Source organism: Paramormyrops kingsleyae, chromosome 4 (genome assembly GCF_048594095.1).
Source record: "Paramormyrops kingsleyae isolate MSU_618 chromosome 4, PKINGS_0.4, whole genome shotgun sequence".
NCBI lineage: Eukaryota > Metazoa > Chordata > Actinopteri > Osteoglossiformes > Mormyridae > Paramormyrops > Paramormyrops kingsleyae.
Genome location: NC_132800.1, coordinates 24817547 through 24838836, shown reverse-complemented (window position 1 = coordinate 24838836; position 21290 = coordinate 24817547). Strand labels below are relative to the sequence as shown.

Here is a 21290-nt window from a genome sequence, read left to right as displayed (position 1 = left end):
TTTAAGTAATGAAGCACTTTTCTGCCAATTTGAATAATAAAGTAAAGTGCCCTAAACATTTCAACAACGGGAATCAAGGAATAATGCTGGGTAATCCTTGTTAAAATGAGCGCATGCGCTCTCTCACTCGCTCTCCATATAATTTAATAGCTGTAGGAACTAGTGAATGTTATTTAGCAACATACATCAGAAACATTTCAAAACCATGGTAGATTATCCTTCCACACACACCCAGACTATAGCTGTTGCATGATTTGCAGAACTGGACTTTGTTATCGTGTGAACAGCGGGGTGGGCGTTGTAGAAACGGCCGACAGGTCTTTTTGCAATAGCGTTATTTCAAATTAATATGAATGGGTCTGTTGGGACATGCTTTGAAGTACTGTATAGATCTGGTGAGAATTAGGTTGTGTCCACCCTGGGATGCCGCTCAGAGCACAAGGAACGCACCAACGCGGGGAGAAAGGGAACTTTACTGAAGGGCATGCGAGGCAGATACAAACGTCAGTGGGACATCACATGGATTATGAGCAGGGAAGTGGGGGCATGGAGTTGGATGATTGAATGTGTGGTCTGTAGCAAAGGGAACAGTACCGCAATTACAATCTTACCATGAAAACATGCGTCCTTAAAGAATTACATTAATATTAAAGTAAAATCCTAAACGGTAAAAACAACACCACTAATACAAATGCAAGTTTCACTATATACCAACACAAATAGTATACACATATCTCCCCATTATATCTGCATAAATACTTAATTAGTTATAACTTACAAAGGTTATCTAATGTACTGAAACAGTTTATATAATAGAAACGGACTCGCGATTACACTTCAAACAAATGCAAATACCCGTCAATAAACACAGCTCGATAATTACAATAAACTAAACAGATACTCAAACAGGCAACTAAATAACAGCAATACAAACACATTTAAATACAGGACATTATACTTACATCTGGACATTTACGCACACGGACTAACTCTGCGCTTAAACTTCTGCAAAACATTCAAACTTCCCCAATGTGCGTTCTGAAAAGAGTTCGTGTGGCTACAAAACTGTCAGCCTTTCATACAGCCGCCCCCAAATTGGACATCAATTTGCTACTTAAGAATGGCTGAAAGGTTAAACGATTCAATCTTCTGAAGCGACAGCCTCCTTTTCTTCCGGGATAGTAGGCAGCACGATAAGTCTCGCCACTGGACGAACATAGGTCCTCTGTCCTATCTGGACCTCAGCAGACCTTACCTGTCCATCCAAGCTGGGGTGCACCTTACACACCTTGCCAATGGACCAGTGAGCTCTCGGCAGCTGTGGGTCCATCACCAGCACCACCGCATCCTTGCCAAGTCCTGGGAGCTCATGATGCCATTTATTCCTAACTTGTAGATTTGGTAAGAAGTGTCTTATAAAGGCTGACCAAAATTGATCTGCCAGGGTCTGGGAATACCTGCATTGGCGACGACTCAAACATTCTGTTTGAGGATAGAGAACTTGAGGTAAGGCACCATCCCGCCGCCCCATGAAGAGGAAACTAGGAGTTATAGGAACAATGTCTGCCACGTCAGAAGAAACATATCCGAGGGGCTTTGAATTCAAGATGGCCTCCATTTCAAGTAGTACTGTCCTGAGCACCTCTTCCGTGACAGATTGAGCCCCCACCGTCTTGTATAAGGCCGCTTTAACTGATTGAAGTTCTTTCTCCCAAACCCCACCAAAGTGCAGGGAAGCAGGAGGGTTGAAGTGGAAAGCAATCTTACGCTTCGCAAGGAGATGCTGCAGCTCGGCTGACATAGCTGTAAAAGCCTCATGGAGTTCCCTTTCCCCAGCCTTAAAATTAGTCCCCTGATCAGAATAAAGCTCGGCTGGGTGTCCACGTCGAGCTATGAACCTCCGAAGTGCCATAAGAAAGGAATCAACATCTAAGCCACAGAGGAGATCCAGATGGACCGCTTGGGTTGTGAGACACTTAAAAAGGATCCCCGACCTTTTCTCCAAACGGCGGCCTATCTTCACCTGAAATGGCCCAAAACAGTGTACACCAGTTGAATAAAAAGGTGGTTTGAATAACTGTAGTCGGGCAGCAGGCAAATCTGCCATTTTAGGGACAACTGGGTTAGAGCGCCATTTCCTGCATTGCAGACAATTGTGTTGTAGGTGGCGGATGGCCTCCCTTCCTCTCAAGATCCAAAAACGCCTCCGTACCTCAGCATAAACCCTCTCTGGACCTGGATGCTTCAACCTTTCATCATAGTCATGGAGGAGTAACCTTACAGAAGGGTGCTTTGGATCCAACACAATGGGGTGCCTTTCATCTGGTGCTAGGGCCTCTGCTCGCCTTAGTCTGCCCCCAACTCTGATGAGCCCACAGGACTCATCATACTCAGGCGCTAATGTAAGTAACCGACTACCAGGGTGTAAGGGTTTGCCTGCCTTCAAGAATTTGAATTCCTCAGAGAAGCAATCCTGTTGAATTTTCTGCAATACATGGGTTTCGGCTGCCATGTACACGTCTGAAGATGGGCTGCTTGTTTGGGCAGCCGCCCCATGGAGCTCGTGGACAGTAACATCCATGAGTTCCTGCCAAGTTGAATGCTGGCTACCCTCTGACACCAGCCCTGCTCCATCACTCACCGTACCACAGAAGGTTAATTTACGAAGTTCGGTGGGATCTATTTCACCACTAACTTCCGGCTTCATTGGCCATTCTTCTGGACCTTGAAAAAGAAATGAAGGCCCTTGACTCCACCTGTTTGGCTCTATAAGATCTTTCAAGGTCTTCCCTCTGGTGAGATCATCAGCCGGGTTTCTGGGAGAATCAACATAACGCCATGAAGAGTGCTTGGTTAGTTCATGGATTTCTGCTACTCTAGTCCCGACAAACACCTTAAAATGGCAGGAATCAGACTGTAGCCATCTCAACACAGTAGTGGAGTCAGTTCAAAAGACAGTGTGTCGAATTTACAAGGTCAGCTCCTTTTCCAGAAGCTGGGCCAGTTGAGCCCCACTAACTGCTCCACAGAGCTCTAAACGTGGCATTGACAACATTCTTTTGGGTGCCACTCGAGAACGTGCCATAACAAAGGACAAATGGACCTGGTTGTTGCTGTCTTCTGTGTGCAAGTAAGCCACCGACCCATATGCCTTTTCTGAGGCATCACAGAAGACATGGAGGTCTCTGACTGCTTCTGTGGTGGACACTGTTACTGGAACATACGGACGAGGTATACTTATGCCGGGAAGCAATCGTAGCTCATCTTCCCATTCCTTCCAGGCCTGCAATTTGGACAAAGAGGGAACTGAGCTGGAAGGCAAAGCTTTCAATTTACCAGTTGATCTACGTTCCTACCCTCACCTATGGTCATGAGCTCTGGGTAATGACCGAAAAAATGAGATTGTAATACAAGCAGCAGAAATTAGTTCCCTCAGCAGGGAGTTGGGGCTCAGCCTTAGAGTGAGGGTGAGGAGCTCAGACATTCGGGCTCAAAGTAGAGCCGCTGCTCCTCCGCATTGAAAGGAGTCAGTTGATGGTTGGGACATCTATCTAGGATGCCTCTTGGATGACTCTCTGGGGAGGTGTTTCAGGGCATGTCCAACCGGAAGGAAGCCCCAGAGCAGACCCAGAGATTATATATTATATACACCCTGAGAGATTATATATAATACATACTACATTATATATAGATTACATGTTATATATTAGATTAGATAAGTGGCACAAAATGGATGGATGGATGGAACTGCATTGAAAAATAACGCTACTTATGAAAGTAGGCAATTTAGAATTTCCTTGTACACGACACTGCTTTCTTATAAACTTATACTTAATTTTGAAGACGCTGTACACAGGACACCATAGTGTTCGGAAAATGTTCTTTCTTGCCTCTGAAAATATACAGTTCTTCTGGCCACTCATTCTTTAAAAAATCAGATGTTACTTTAAAACTATCTGTACCGTAAGTAAAGACAATGTCCCCTGACAAAACGTCACCATACTGCCACCCCAATAAAACTGTTACATACTTATAAATGTGTGTGCATGTGTGTGCAGACTTGTCCCGAATTGAAAATCTCACGCCAGCCAGTAGATTAAAGTTGGCAACCCTGTGAACTGACGCTTTGAATTTGTAAAACGTAGGGAAACATACACAAACCTCACTGCTGTAGTACATGTGCAGGGAATACCAGAATAAGAATTTACTAATAATAATAATAATACTTAAATATGACATGTGCGCATGTGCAAATTACACAGCTTGACCGAAGAAATATGAACGTTTCCCTGTACGCATGCGCGGCATAATACGCGAGTGTTGCGCTTCGCTTACCGACAAATCAGCCTAGATGCGTTCGCGTCCGCGCGCTGCTGAAGAGAGGTGTGTGTCCAAAGTGATTTGAAAGAAGTTCATATCGTGACGGAAAGACAAACTCAATTTTAGTGGTAATCTTTGTCGTATAATTTTATGGTTAATATGTTTGATGAACGTTGTTTGTAATTTTATTTACCTGTAATTAAGCATATTAGTTTAACACGCGCAGCATTTCAGCGCGTCTTCCCGCCGGCGTCTCGCGGGCGTCCGACATTTCCTGAGGTATTTCACATACTTGAATTCCTGCTTCGTTAGGGGACGCTGTGCTGTTTTATATTTTATGCATCGTTCAGAATAATAGAGCGCAGGCTAAAGTGCAGTTCGATCCCCAGCGTGTCTCAGCGCCGCAGACTCGGGCGGCTACGTGAGTATATTGGGAATAAAATGTGTGTATTGGAGCGAGTTCTGTGTTAGTTAGTGTGTGAGGTGTGACAGTGATAATGATGGAGATTAGAGATGGGGAGTCGACTCCAAAAGAGTCGATTCCTCGACTCTCACTAGCCCTAGTGTCGGAATCGACTCCAGGTCAGGAATCGACTCCCAGTGTCGAGTGTTTTTTTCAAGTTCAACACAGCAACAGTTCACTATAACGAAAAGATTATAATGAATGTAAAGATACAGAAATTAAAACAAAAAGATAAAGAAATGAGAGGAAAAAATAAGTAATGCCAGGAAAACAAAGAACAATAATGTATAGATAGTTTTTTTCTGTTGGGTCTGTTTTGCGGCTCAATCAATCATGATGTGGTTCAATACAGTCAATTGGTTGTGATTGGCACAAAACACTGCAGTAGGTTTTACGAACCAATATGATTTGAAGAAGCTGCGATGTGAAAAGGAGGGGGATTTATAAGGTTTAGTTGATTAAACATTTTAGTATAGGAAACATTTGTATCCTCGCTCTTGACTCCTCAGGAAGCCTCCTCGTTCCTCGCCCTCCTCCCGGTGGAATTAAAGAATTTAGTTGTCCTACATGAGAGCGGAGCTCGATCGGTTTCAGGGTCGTAGGACATACGAGCGAGAAGTGAGGAAACGAGGAAGCATATTGAGACGCACCTTCTGAATCCTGACCCTATTTTAATTCAAAGTAAATGGAGTCGAGGATGACTGTTTTTCTCTGACTTATGTTCTGTCTTGTCTGTGAATGTACCAAAACTGCCAAAACAAAATCATGGTAGATGCAGTTGTACCAATAGAGTGAATTTTGATTCTGAATAAAATAAAATGTAATGAAATGTAAGCCTGATGACTAGGGGGAGCTTTTCCCCTCCCCTGTATATGTATATATATATATACACTCACCTAAATGATTATTAGGAACACCATAATAATACGGTGTTTGACCCCCTTTCGCCTTCAGAACTGCCTTAATTCTACGTGGCATTGATTCAACAAGGTGCTGAAAGCATTCTTTAGAAATGTTGGCCCATATTGATAGGATAGCATCTTGCAGTTGATGGAGATTTATGGGATGCACATCCAGGGCACAAAGCTCCCGTTCCACCACATCCCAAAGATGCTCTATTGGGTTGAGATCTGGTGACTGTGGGGGCCATTTTAGTACAGTGAACTCATTGTCATGTTCAAGAAACCAATTTGAAATGATTGGAGCTTTGTGACATGGTGCATTATCCTGCTGGAAGTAGCCATCAGAGGATGGGTACATGGTGGTCATAAAGGGATGGACATGGTCAGAAACAATGCTCAGGTAGGCCGTGGCATTTAAACGATGCCCAATTGGCACTAAGGGGCCTAAAGTGTGCCAAGAAAACATCCCCCACACCATTACACCACCACCACCAGCCTGCACAGTGGTAACAAGGCATGATGGATCCATGTTCTCATTCTGTTTACGGCAAATTCTGACTCTACCATTTGAATGTCTCAACAGAAATCGAGACTCATCAGACCAGGCAACATTTTTCCAGTCTTCAACTGTCCAATTTTGGTGAGCTCGTGCAAATTGTAGCCTCTTTTTCCTATTTGTAGTGGAGATGAGTGGTACCCGGTGGGGTCTTCTGCTGTTGTAGCCCATCCGCCTCAAGGTTGTGCGTGTTGTGGCTTCACAAATGCTTTGCTGCATACCTCGGTTGTAACGAGTGGTTATTTCAGTCAAAGTTGCTCTTCTATCAGCTTGAATCAGTCGGCCCATTCTCCTCTGACCTCTAGCATCAACAAGGCATTTTCGCCCACAGGACTGCCGCATACTGGATGTTTTTCCCTTTGCACACCATTCTTTGTAAACCCTAGAAATGGTTGTGCGTGAAAATCCCAGTAACTGAGCAGATTGTGAAATACTCAGACCGGCCCGTCTGGCACCAACAACCATGCCACGCTCAAAATTGCTTAAATCACCTTTCTTTCCCATTCTGACATTCAGTTTGGAGTTCAGGAGATTGTCTTGACCAGGACCACACCCCTAAATGCATTGAAGCAACTGCCATGTGATTGGTTGATTAGATAATTGCATTAATGAGAAATTGAACAGGTGTTCCTAATAATCCTTTAGGTGAGTGTATTTCTGTCTGTATATTGTATTTCCTACCTGTACACTGACAATAAAGGCTTCCTATTCTATCCTATTAATGTCCTGGTTCAGTGCTGCCCAGAGCGTAACTGAGTAACACACTTCACAGACCAAACGCGGCATGCGTTGTGCACGCCGCGAGGTTTGCGCATCCAGTCAAAACAACAGCGGTGTCCGCTCAATGCAATGCGCTCGCTGCGGGGCTTCAGCGGGAAAAATGGGCGTGGCTTTCAAAACACTCTCCTGTCATTTTGTTGTTGCACCGGCACGCGGCGCGTGGTACCGCTCTGGCGCTGCGCTTGCTCTTTGCTCGGCGCAGCGCGAAACCGTCTTTGCGCCGCGCAAGCCATAGGAAATAATGGGTTTCAGAGCGCAGCGCAGTGCGAGCCGCGTTTGGTCTGTGAAGCCCTTTAATCCGCGCTCTCTGGTGACTGAGCACAGCAGCCTGATATCGCAGCGGTGATGCTTTGGCCAGCAGGGGGCGGCAGACGGCAGACATTTTATTAACGCAAAACCTACAACGGTCCTGAAGTAACTGATAAAGATAAATAATATAATCAAATTAATCATATGGCAACTTAGTAAACATAACATAAAATCTTAATAAATCACGTTAGAACTACAACTAACATTTTGTGATGTTGCAAAGACTCATCTGATCATCAATGATGCAGTGTAGGTGATTACTAATTACCAGAAAAAAACATGCATTGTGTTTCATTAGGAATCCTGATATATATATAAAACTGTCAGATATGTGGCAGCATCTTTATTTGTTAGAAATTGTGTTAAATCAAATTTTTCGACAGGGCTCTCCTATTAAGGATTTAAACCCTGTCAGGTTCAGATACAGCTGTTTCCTCGTTTTTCTTTTACTCACAGCATATATATATAAAGACTCCTCCTGCTAACTCAAACGAAAACGTTACTTAAGACAGAAATGCACTGCAGGTATAATAAACTAGCACACGAAGACTGTGCTCGTAAAATCAAATATATAGGGGCATGTCATTTTTGGTTCATTGCACCTTACAGGTTAACAAAATAATACAAACAGGTAATGTAAAATTATGACAGATCAGGACACATAATTCAACAATGCATCTCTTTAAGTAAATGAATAGAGGCAGTGTATTGAAATTACAGTATTTCATAGAAAAACTAAGTTAATAATAATGTTCAGCAGGAACTCCGCTGAATTTGTGACACTCCTCTTCTACTCCGGGAATCATTACATGGCATGGAGTTACTTTTACGCTACGTCCTCCATAGAGTCTGTTGAACTCCAAGAGGATGTAGTTGATCATGAAGCACTTGTTTTAACACCCGTTTTAGAGCTGAGTGATGTATCCCTGCAGTGTAGACAGACACATTAACATGTGGAGCTCAAATGTTAACTTGCATGATTGTGCTAAAAAAAAACTATACAAGCAACCTTCGCTCCAATGTCTAGTGTGACAACTACGCGTGATAGGGACAAAAATATATATCAAGAGCAAGTTCATGATTCATGAGTACAGTGGCGTATTGTTCTTTTATCTGGGGTAGTGGTTACATCACTGCTAGAGCCAGAACACGGACACACAGGTCACTCCAGAAGACAGAAGAACAGAAGAGGAGAATAATGTCTGTCCTGAGAAAGATAAACCCAACGCTGCAAAGAATCTGCATCTGTGAGCAGGAGAACCTGGGGAGACGAGCCATGCAGATTGCAAGGGAACTGAAGCAGGTGGGAGAGAGCTGTGCTGGTTATGCTGGTATTAGGGGGCAGTGAGGAGGAGGTCGGCTGGAGTCTCTGGTAGACAGACCAGTACACGAAGAGTCAAGGCCAGGTAAAAGGCTCTGAATACAGGACAGTGATATTATGTTTAAGCAGCAGATATATCAGTGTTACATTTATAATACAGCTGCACTTATAAGAGTGGGTTGGTGTGGTGCCTCAGTTGGTGGCACTATGGCCTCACACCTCTAGGACTGAGGCTCCCTGTGTCTGTGTGATTCTCTTCTGCCTCCTGCACTGAGCTTCCCGGAATGACCTCCTGGGTCACTGCAACCCTGCAGTGGAGAAGGGAATTTAAAACATAGATGCCCTGATGAATGTATAATAAGTAAACATACATAATACTTAATTTAATAGTCATGAACAATGTGTGACTCCAGTTTGGGAAGTTGATCCATTAGGTCCTGTCTAAGGACCTTCATTTGATGTTAACTGTTAGTGTCTTGCCAGATCTCCCCTTTTCACCATTGTTTTTAGCTTAGTGTCATGCTTGTGAGCAACATGCCTTGCTAGAGTCACAGAAAGGTACTGGAGGCTCTACCTAATCTAACACTTAAACTTTCCTTAGCTTCCATGATGAATTAATCCCTAAGCCTGCTCTGCTTCTTCTGCAGACCACATTGTTAGAGCAGAAGCTCCCTGTTCTCAGTGTCGCTGGGTCTGATTCACGATGACACAACACTTCATGCTTCCTGACAAGTTTAGTACTATAGATCACTGATGCAAAAAGTATGAAAACATGGAAAAAAACTCATACCTCAATCAGATGCTGTCTGTTACACAGATGTGGCTTGACAAGCTCTTCGTGAAAATGAGGACCCAGTAGCAGAGACAAAACCATTGGTAGAACCATAACCTCGCTTCAGATACTGCAGTCGTGGCACAGACGTAACAATGAGCACTTCAGTCTGATCACACAATGATAAATCAGGAAAGGCCATCATACGCTTTCTCTGTACCCACAAAACATATTCCTTTCTTCTTTTATGTAATATTGTATCACATTATTTAGAGCAAATGAAAATTCTCCAATTAAAAAATTAAAATTTCTCATAGTAGCAAGTCTGTTCAAATTGAATAGAGAGGTAATTTTATCACTTAATGTAGCCTTTTACTTATAAAAGTACATTCAGCGTGACTTCTAAGAGTAACCTTCAGAATCATTTGTGCATACATTTTTGGTTGATATCTAACAATCTTGCTGGCTGGATGGTTATTGATTTTCCATGTTAACTGTTGTATGAGTTACAAGGAGTTACATTGCATTTGGAATAGGCTCATATTTGTGTCCCTAATTCTGGAAGGAACAGTGACACTGATTTGTACCCTTATAAACATTTCAGGTTTCGGGCAGACAGTTGTGGTTAATCTTTGCCAACGCTGCTACACATTTGCAGGAAGGTCACATTTTCAAAAGCAAATTACGTTTCTGGCAAACTCTTGGTGGACTTCTGGCTAACTTCATGGGAAACTAGGGTTCGTCAGCTAAGCCTTTATATATCGAAAGATACAGAACACTTCTGATGAAACATAATACAGTTCATTTAATAAATATAGCTGAATTAAGCACAACAAAACCCAATGCAACAATGATACATTATAACATTTAATAATAATAATAATAATAATCATCATCACTTACGTGGGGAAATTGTCTTTTATGTCTCCCTCAACTTGCTCTCTGTAAGCAATCTGTCCGCGAAGGGCGGCCACCTATGGCAGGGCCCATTTTTAATCAGTGCACTACCAAATGAGAAACATTCTGTGACACACAATATCATTTACATTTCAATTTTAATTTATATTAAACTGCACGGAACATTTCTAAAACTTGTCTTTGAGCCACACTAAAATGATCTAAAATAACCTTAAGTATAACAAATCACAGTTAGAGCTATTACAGATTGGTCATTCAAAAAATAGTGCAACAAATTAAATTAACATTCAACCTGCCTTTAAAATGCAGGCAAACCATATATGCATATGTCCATACTGTATATAATACTAAAAATCAAATCATATTAAACATATATAGCTCAATCAAAACAAATGTTTACCTTTAAGAGTAATGACAGTAATGAGTTTGTGATGCTGACTCACCATTTTTAAATTGATCTGTAGTGGCTTAGTTTGCAATATAACCAATGAGATGTTAGGTTTTGTTAAGAGCCTGCCCAATGAGATTGATGGGAGACTTTTACAGATCATTTTAATGGTTGCTGGTATCATTTAAGTTGTAATTTAAATAATAATTTAAGTGACATATTTATTTTTTGAATATTGTAAAAAATACCCTATATAGAAAGGCATTATAATGTACATTGTAAATGAAGGAAAACATAGAGATAATAAGGGAAAATAATAAAACAATTACACTGGAAAATTATGAATAATACCATTAACGCCAGGAATGCTATCTATGGCAAACTGTGGTGGTAGATTGGCTGACATGTTTGTCACTAATGGCAAACTATAGTGGTATACCACTGGTGAGCATGTTTGTCACTAATGGCAAACTATAGTGGTATACCACTGGTGAGCGTGTTTGTCACTAATGGCAAACTATAGTGGTATACCACTGGTGAGCGTGTTTGTCACTAATGGCAAACTATAGTGGTATACCACTGGTGAGCGTGTTTGCCAGTAGTGATAAACTTCTCATTATTGCCCAAATGTTACTAGAAGTTTACCGCTAGTGGCCAACGCTGGCAAACTCATGGCAACAGTTTTTAAGAAGCTAGTTTATTTACTGCAAATCAGCCACAAACATTTCCCTTAATTAAGGGTATTTCCAGTTTATTTCTGTATTGCTGTGTATCCAATGCGCTGTTGTTTGTATATGATTGGGGACAAATTACTGAAAAATATAGAAAAATGACACAGTAAACATCTGTGGTATTTGGGGGAAAGTTGTGCAGGAAGATTACTGCATCGCTTTGGAACAAAAAGGAAAACGAAAAAAAACTACTGATTGTAACTTAATCCTCTGGCTGCCGTGTTGTTTGAAGGGGGTGAAAAAGCCATATAAGGAGCTGGTTGACGTTTCCATAGGTGACGCCCACAGTGGGGGAATAAAACCAATAACCTTTGTCCGACAGGTAAGTTCATACTCACGCCTATCTCTGTCCTAATATTAAGTCTTCCATGTTTTCTTGGAAAGACACAATCAGCCTACATTACATTGCATTGTCTTGTTTACTTCTGAGTAAACAAAAAAATCATGACTTGTCTCTTGTGTATTTTGTAACAAAATGGTAGCTTATTGTTACCAGTTTTCCTACAGTATCTATTGGTCTCTCTTTCTCTCTGCGATTCCCGTCACTCAGTCCATGTCCCTAACACCCATGTCTCAGTTCAGTCTGTGTTTTCTGTATCGATCAGGTCATTGCTGCCTGTATTTACCCTGAACTCCTCCACGATAGCACCCTTCCAGCTGATGTCAAGGAGAGAGCCTGGAGACTTATGAGGGAGTGTGACGGAGGGAGTGTAGGTAATTGAAAACAGCTCTGTGTATTTGTAGTGTAATGCATTCGTAAAGTATTATAAATAGGACTATAGCTATTTATAAAAAGGCATAACACATTATAACCATGTGTATAATGCATTATGGTCTATGAAGCTCTTATCTATAATGCACTATAGATACCTTCATAATGCATTATAAATGTCAGTATAAGAATTAAGGATGCTTTGTACTGCCTTAGGAAGGTATTTATAGTGAATTTCAGATGAGAACTTCATAGAGCATTCATAATGCATAATGAACATGGCTAAAATGTGTTATGCCTTTCTGTTAATAGTTATTGCCGTGTCTATAATACTTTATGAATGCATTATAATGCATTCTGTAGGTATCTATAATGCATTATAAATGGGTGCTTTAAGTAAAGAGTTACCCTTAATTCTCCAGTGCTCTTGGAGCTGGAATGATTTTTTCTGTAATAATGTATAAATGTATGACCACATGTGTGTTCAGGCTCATACACCGAAGAGTGTGGCATCCCCTATGTGAAGAGCAGCGTGTCCGAGTTCATCACACGGAGAGACGGAGGAGTGCCTGCGTCCCCAGAGAACGTTTTCATCTTGTCCGGCTCTCAGACTGCGCTCATGGTAAGATAAGATGAGATCTACTTTATCTCAGGTGGGAAATTCTTGTGCGTAGAGCAGCACTGATACAGTCTACAGATACAGACATACAGTCAGACAAGACAGCACAGCAGAGGGCGATGTAAAGAGTGCAGAGTGCGAATGGAATATCCAGGAAAATCATACTGAGGAAATAAATATACATGACAACTTTACGTTGTGGGCATGATAACAGTATATTACTAGGACCGCCCCAACACCCCCTCCCCTCCAGCTAATCCCTACTCCTCCCACACCCCCCAACCCCCAACCCCCAACCTCTATCTCTAGCCCACTCTAGGGTCGGGCCTTATCTAATTTTTCACACTCTCACACTGTCCATACACCAGATCATACATCATATCAAATTAACCTTTAGCCCCCCCCCCCCCCCCAAAAAAAAAAGCCACCCACCAAAGACCCAAGGACACTGCCTGTGATATTCATTCATTCATTCATTTATTTAAAATAAAGATGTTTACCCTAAAATAAAATGCGCCTTGAATATTTAACGTTTCAGCTTCATTTGGTGTCAGATTACATAATACCGCTTACCCAGTCAACAAGTTTTGGCAAATTCCTAATTTCTTATGTCTAAAAAGTAAAGAAAATGGCAATTATTCTCTACAAGTTTCGTTTTGCGACCAAGACAGTAGTTTTGAAATTTTCCCATTTGAAATACAAAAACAGATGATTTTTCATCTTTTCATTTACAATAAGTCAGAAAAAAAAGAATATTTGAATAAAAAAGTTACCATGCATTTACACTACAGTTATAGAAAGACGACCACAAAAGATTTAGAAGTGAGTAGTTTTTTGAGATTCCTGACCGTATTATAAATCATATTTATGAATGAACCCCTGAATGTGCCCTCCCATCATGTTCTCCTTGAACTGCTCTTGGTAGCGGCCTTCAAAGCCTAACATATCCCAGTGGAAGTGCCATGTTCTTCTCGCATTTATCAAGATGAGCATCAAGGATATGGACTTTGAGGGACATCATGCCGCCCACTTTGCCATAGCTCTTCACCGGAGTTCAAACCAGCTCCACATGTTCCTTAGACTTCTGATCGCCCAGGAGGCCCCAAAACCACTGTGACAAGGCTGTTCCAAGCCACTTGGGGAGTTACTGGCAGCTGGAACTAAACTGAATTGGTGGGCTTAAGGAGCCTGTATTTTTAGTACTGTTTGCAATTACTACAAAGTTCTCAAAGGTTCTATAAGTTACTCCATATAACTAATCCATAGAACTTATAAGTTACTCCATATAACTATCTTATAACTAAAGTCTAGACAGCACTTTCTATCTGAAATGTTCTAGAAAGTAGATGAATCTCAAAATATTACTTTTCTGGTCACAAGTTTGTGGGGAAAAACCATTTTCTGTACGTTTGAGGCATAAGCAGTTTGGAAATAACACTTATTACCCAGGAAAAAAGACAGACAGACAGACAGACAGATAGACAGACAGACAGGCAGATAGACAGATAGACAGATAGACAGACAGATAGACAGACAGACAGACAGGCAGATAGACAGACAGACAGACAGGCAGACAGACAGACAGACAGACAGATAGACAGACAGACAGGCAGATAGACAGACAGACAGGCAGACAGACAGACAGACAGACAGACAGGCAGGCAGATAGATAGACAGACAGATAGACAGACAGACAGGCAGATAGACAGACAGACAGGCAGACAGACAGACAGACAGACAGGCAGGCAGACAGACAGATAGACAGACAGACAGACAGGCAGATAGACAGACAGACAGGCAGACAGACAGATAGACAGGCAGATAGACAGACAGGCAGACAGACAGGCAGATAGACAGACAGACAGGCAGACAGGCAGACAGACAGACAGGCAGATAGACAGACAGACAGACAGACAGGCAGATAGACAGACAGACAGACAGATAAAATTTGTTACTCGGTGCCTTTGATGAAAGTGACTTTCTTTGGTTTTTTTGCTCCCCTCATTTCTTTTTGCTGCCCTGCGCAGTTTGTCCTTAGTCTGCTGGTCCATGGAGAGGGATCGGCTCAGACGGGCGTGGCATTCCCAGTGCCCACCTACAGCTCCTTCGCCATGGCACTGGATGAGCTGGGGGCAGAGATGGTGCCTTATTACCTGTGTGAGGAGGAGGGCTGGGCACTGAGAGTGGAGGAGCTGCGGAGAGCTGTGCGGGCAAGCGGACTTCACTGCACCCCCAGAGCGCTGTACGTCATTAACCCCAGCAATCCCACAGGTACTGAAGCTGGATACCGTCTGAAGCTGCTTTGCATTTAACTTCTGCTCTTACTTACTCAAAAAGTAACCTGACATTCCACACAGTGCATGCTAGCTGCTTATGATTTTCACTGAAAATACTAAACCTCAGAAGATTCCGATATAGTTAGTAACACGTCACTCCGAACTCATAAACTTTATTGCCTTGTTTTTAAAATTCAAGGTAACGTTCAGAGCAGGAAGATAATTGAAGAAGTAATTCGATTTGCGGCTGAGGAGAAGCTCGTCATCATGGCTGATGAGGTAAACATTGAACTATTGAGTTACTTGTTATGTGGGGATACTGTATCTTTATGCGTAATTGTGAAGTTGTCTGGATGTACTGATCGCTGTGTTTTATGCATGACGCAGCATTATAAATTAGATTCTGCTTCCTTGTCCCACTACTCAGGTGTACCAGGACACTGTGCATGAGGAGGGCATTGATTTTGTGTCCTATAAGAGAGTGCTGTTTGAGCTGGGGCCCCCATACTCTGAGAGTGTACAGCTGGCCTCTTTCCACTCCGTGTCCAAGGGTTTCATGGGAGAGTGAGTACTAGATATATCTGGACTGGTATCGTTCCCAGTGGGTATGTCCATGGGTCCAGCGATGAGTCATTGCAGTAATGGTGGTAGCTGTATGATGTAGCATCTAAATGTGCAAATGGTTCTGAGTAGACTCTGATCCACTTCACTATTTAGATGTAGTCTTTACCATACACAGTCCTGTGCCTGTAAGATGGTATGGCTTTTAATCTTTTGTATTGTTGTCCGCATCTGTGTTGTTATACAGGATATTCAAAATTTACAAAATTGGGTGAGTTAATTTTGCGGCAAAAGTATTAAACAAAATTTTGAAAACCTCAAGCTAATTATTACATGAATGAAACAATTGCAGGTGCAATTCCATGATAGCAATGCAATTCCAGACCTTTCCGCCATGTTGCGATTCCCTGAAGCATGAGGCAGTGGGTGTGCTCAGATGGTGAAAGGAGTTTTTTGCTCCAAATCCCAGATGACCAATAGACCTGTAAGGTGTCCCCCCCCATCTAAGAGCTGCAAAAAAAAACACATTCCAAAAGCAAAACAAAAAAGAGAAGAAGGAAGATTTAATTCAATTTTTTTATTTGCAATTTATATTTTCATTCTATTTAATAATTTGCTTGCGGTTTTCAAAATTTTGTTTAATAATTTGGCACGAAATTAATCTACACCCTATCTCCATAAAACATGAGTTATCAAAAACATGTAGAAACAGCATAAGTTCAAATCAGAAAGATAAATGATGCCATAACAAGCCGAGAAAAAGCATATTGGTGCTACTAAAAGGAAACAGCATTTAATTAACTGCACTATATGTAAACTATTGGGGCAAACGTTTTGGGACACATTCAGACCCTTTGCCACAGGTGTATAAAATCAAGCACCAGGCCATGCAGTCAGGTTTACAAACATTTCTGAAAGAATGGGTCATTCTGGAGAGCTCAGTGAATTCAAGTGTGGTGCTGTCATGGGATACCAGCTTTGCAATAAGTCAGTTTGAGAAATTTCTTCCCTGTTACATGTCAACAGTAAGTGGCGTTATTGCAAAGGGGAAGTGTTTAGGAACAACAGAAACTCAGCCACGAAGTGACAGAGCATCTAAAATAACAGTGGGGTTGCCGAGTGCTGCTGCATATAGGGTGTAAAAGTTGCTAATGATCTGGTGACTCAGTAACTGCAGAGATCCAAACTTCCTCTGACATTAACTCCAGCACAGAAACTGTGTGCCGGGACCTTCATGGAATGGGCTTCCATGGCCGAGCAGCTGCATGCAAGCCTCACATCACCAAGTGCAATGCCAAGCGTCGGATGGAGTGGTGTAAAGCACACTGCCACTGGACTCTGGAGCAGCGGAAACGTGTTCTGTGGAGTGACGAATCAAAGTACTCTATATGGCATTATGATGGACGAGTCTGGGTTTGGCCGATGCCAGTAGATGTTACCTGCCTGACTGCATTGTGCCAAATGTAAATTTTGGTGGGGGAGGGATAATGGCATGGGGTTGTTTTTCAGGGTTGGGCTAGGTGCCTTGCTTTAGTGTACTAAGTCATTTTGGACAATTCTATGCTTCCAACTTTGTGGGAACAGTTTGGGGAAGGCGGCCCTTCTCTGTTCCAGCATGAAGCAAGGTCCATAAAAACATGGATGGGCGAGTTTGGTGTGGAAGACCTTTACTGGCCCACACAGAGCCCTGACCTCAACACCTTTGGGATGAACTTGATTGGAGACTGCAAGCCAGGCCTTCACCTCCAACATCAGTGCCTGAGCTCTTCTGGATGAATGGGCAAAAATTCTCACAGACACACTCCATAAACTTGTGGAAAGCCTCCCCAGAAGAGTGGCAGCTGTTATAGCTGCAAAGGGGGGATCGACTCCATATCGATGCCTATGGGTTTAGAATGAGGCGTCATAAAAGTTCCTGTAGGCAAGGTCATGGCAAGGTGTCCCAATACTTTTGTCCATATAGTGTACATTACCTTGCTTTTTCATCATATAACTAAAAGAGGTTAAATTGCCATTGTACTGTATAACGTTTTAGGGTAATGTGAGGCCTATATGTGTCATCCAGTAACTTCACAACACTAGGAATAATTTAAGACAGTGTTTCCCAACCCGTTCCTCGGGGACCCGCAGATGATCCATGTTTTTGCTCCCTGTCAAACCGTCAACATTTCTGCTCCCTCCCAGCTCCTGGTAAAGCAAATCATGGACTGTCTGGGGGTCCCTGAGAGCCAGGTTGGGAAACACTAGTTTAACTCTTACATGCTCCTATAATAATTACGTTACCATGAGAATTCACCTGACATGGGTAGTTGTAAGAGTTAATTCATCATGGGCACATGTCTCTCTCCACAGATGTGGCCTTCGCAGTGGTTATGTAGAGCTGGTTAACCTGGACCCTGCTGTTATGGAGCAGGCCTGTAAGTGGTTGTCTGCAGGGTCATGCTCAGCTGTGACTGGTCAGATAGCGCTGAACATCATGGTCGATCCTCCACGACCAGGAGATCCCTCCTACACAATGTACAGCCAGGTGATCATTCTTCTTCTCCAATATAAAAGAATCAATAAATCAAGTGATCAAAGATACTAGATCTGATATTCTTCATTTTTGCATCTTTCATATGAAAGAAACCAATTTTGATGTATAAGTCTGTGCATAGTGATCTTATGTTTCATCCGCAAGGAGGTGAAATTCAAAAAGGACACCCTCACCTGTAATGTGCGTCGGGTCCAGGAGGTCTTGGAGGATATTCCGGGGTTCACCTGTCAGGCTGTGGGAGGGGGTTTCTATGCCTTCCCCCGCTTACACCTCCCCCAAAGAGCTGTGCAACGGGCCAAGGTCAGAATCGCATTTCTTAGGAGACTGACATAGAGGAAATCAACTATGACATCATTTTCAAAATAATTTCATGAAACTTACTCCTTTTCTTCTTAATAACAATTCTGGTCCTTTTTGCTAGTCTTACTTTTCTGTTTATTAAGACAGTAGGGCTGCATGATGTCGTTTGGCATGTAGCGCACGCACAGTAATCACCAGGGCTTCAGGTGATGGGCGTAAACATTTATATGGACGTTCAGAGTACTTTTCATTATTATATGGATGTTTACTTAGGCCCACAATTTGGTAAGCAGATTAGTAGTGCACCTAAAACATCGATGAGTTGTATTATTGAGCTGTCCCTTTCTCCGCCACCACTTCAGTCCGTATGGCTTCCATAATATACCAAATCGGAAGCATGTGGCATGCTCTTCTAGTCAAACTTAAACATATAATACGCTGAATTTACACAGATTACTACATTTTTTATGCCCAAATTGTGGGTATAAATAAACGTCCGTATAGTACTGAAAAGCTGGCATCCGGAAAAATCTTTACATTCATCATCTATAGCAAGGTTTCTCAACCCAGTCCTCGGGGACCACCAGACGGTCCACGTTTTTGCTCTCTCCCAATTGGCAGGGAATTGGGAGAGAGCAAAAACATGGACCGTCTGGTGGTCCCCGAGGACCGGGTTGAGAAACCCTGATCTATAGCCATGCTCGTTATTGCACATAAGCCGTATAATAGAGATTATATCACAATGTTATATCATGCAGCCCCATTGGACGGGTAACACTATTTTTCAGCACTTCCATTGCTGTTGGTGCTGACTGTTCTATCAGCTGAAACTAAAAGATCCTACCTTCAGGAGTTAGGCGTGGAGGCTGATCTGCTGTACTGCACCAGGCTGCTGGAGGAAGAAGGGGTGTGTCTGGAAGCAGGCAGCTCGCTTGGCCAAAAGGAGGGCACTCACCACATCAGGTATCCACATCAGGCATCCACATCACCAGCACATCTCCCAGGCTGAATGGCTGACTCATGCTAAATCTCTTCTGTCTCCACATCCAGACTCTGTCTTATGACCTCAACTAAGACACTGGGGATGGTGCTGAAACGTCTGAAGAGGTTCCACCTCCGGTTCCTCAAAGAGTTTTCTTGACTGGAATCGGAAAGACAAGCCTATGCTGTAGTCCAGGGCTCTTCAAATCTGGACCTCAATTCCAAATCCAGGCCTTGTTTTCAGTTCTCCCAGGTAGTTAGTTTAATGATTACTGATTCTGATTGGTCAGAGGCTTCACACCTGGCTCACAGGTAAAGGAAGGCTGGAAAACCAGCAGTGTTCAGACCTCGAGGACCGTGATTTGAATAACCCTGCTGTAGTCAGATCAGTTTATACCATCTATACGCTTGTGTGATTTGAATAAAATGAGTATGTATTGCAGTCATTTGTTTTACTGCAAAGTAAGCACTGCACATCGGTCTATGTTAGACTACCTATGTAGTCAATAATTGTTCACACATAAATGCTTACTGCATCACAGTCTAAATTCAGAAATTACTTTTCAACTCTCAAGGTCATTGTATGAGACTTACTGCTGATGATTCAGGATTCATCTGCAACCACTAGGAAAATTATCATTCAAAAGTATGACAAGCTATCGGTCTCAGCTAGAAATCATGTGCCCAGGTGAGTCTCATAAATGGCTGTGCGCATAAAGATATGTAAACATCACGTTGGTTAAAAGTCACATTTTCAAATTGTGTTATATTGTGAGATAAAAACATTGAAGGAGCAGCAGACTGGGAGAGTCTGGGGCAGAAGCTAATGGCTACTTTGTCTCTAATGCTACTTTGATGTATCAGTTTCTGTAGAAAATAGTCTGGGACGTTTTCCTCTCACTGCCTAATAGTAGCCTTAAATAGACACGCGATACCGATTCCCTGTTCCTGCTTACTCTTCCTATCCCAGAAGGCAGCATTTGTTTGACTAACTGCAAAATGAACATTTACGCTTATTTATATTCAAATGACGTCCAAACATCCACCTGTATACATGTAATTAAAATGACACTACTGATGGTGTGTCCTTACTTCTTCCACAGTGCTGTATAATACTGCTCACTCCAGTTTTTATTTTTAGGATTAAATAAATGTTCAAAAGAAACATTTTCACCATGTACATTTTAAAGCCACCCACTGCATGTTCAGGAAGCAGAACAAGTAGGACCCTAATGCCCTAAGCATCCTGTGACAGGCACCAGGTTTACAACATCTCCACACTGGACGTTAGGAAGATGGATGGTTACTGTACGGATGCACTTGGCAGTCAAATACTGGCATCTCACTCAAGAGGACACACCCCTCAATCCTTACTGCAATGGTACAATATGGATGAAAGCATCTGCTGCCAAACTAGCCTGTATTTCCGTGACTTCAACCATAACCTGCTCACTCCCAAATATTGCCAGTGTGCTGAGGAGGAATAGGTCAAGTTTCCTCAGGAATAACAGCGCTATGGTTTCCCCTCGAATCAGGCAGCTACAGACGAGCAAGAACATTCGCTGCCAAACAAGTGACTGCTGATTATAGAAGAAAGTTCACGGAGTGCTTCAGCTGAGGCTCTGCAGAGGGATTTTCCGTCGTCAGCACCGACACCCTCACACTTTCATAAGGCGCACAGATAGGTATCAGTACAGGACACCCATAGTCCTGTGGCGAGTCGGGTCACTGTTAATGTTTCATATGCCGTCCTTTTACCACTGAAACAATGAAGCTACTTTGAGAAGAAGGCCAAACATCAAAACCAAAGGAGAACAATTACAAATCTACAATACAAAGCAAACA

General features: G+C 42.5%; 1 protein-coding gene across 1 annotated transcript; it reads left to right on the top strand.

Annotated features, from left to right (window-relative positions):
• Positions 1-8351: 8351 nt before the first annotated feature.
• On the top strand, positions 8352-19887 carry LOC111854334 (alanine aminotransferase 1-like). Its single transcript, XM_023832208.2, has 11 exons — positions 8352-8633; positions 11693-11782; positions 12066-12174; positions 12661-12794; positions 14819-15062; positions 15267-15346; positions 15495-15631; positions 17981-18155; positions 18309-18464; positions 19315-19427; positions 19515-19887. Exons 1-11 carry the CDS (start codon positions 8415-8417, stop codon positions 19603-19605), a joined length of 1548 nt encoding a protein of 515 aa, XP_023687976.2. The 5' UTR covers positions 8352-8414; the 3' UTR covers positions 19606-19887.
• Positions 19888-21290: the final 1403 nt, after the last annotated feature.

Bases quoted from the DNA above. Each gene is read 5' to 3' on its own strand.
- LOC111854334 (XM_023832208.2), top strand. From the start codon at position 8,415: ATGAGTACAGTGGCGTATTGTTCTTTTATCTGGGGTAGTGGTTACATC. The intron at 15,632-17,980 runs GTGAGTACTAGA...CTCTCTCCACAG, and splicing joins TCCAAGGGTTTCATGGGAGA to ATGTGGCCTTCGCAGTGGTT. The intron at 19,428-19,514 runs GTATCCACATCA...CTCCACATCCAG, and splicing joins GAGGGCACTCACCACATCAG to ACTCTGTCTTATGACCTCAA.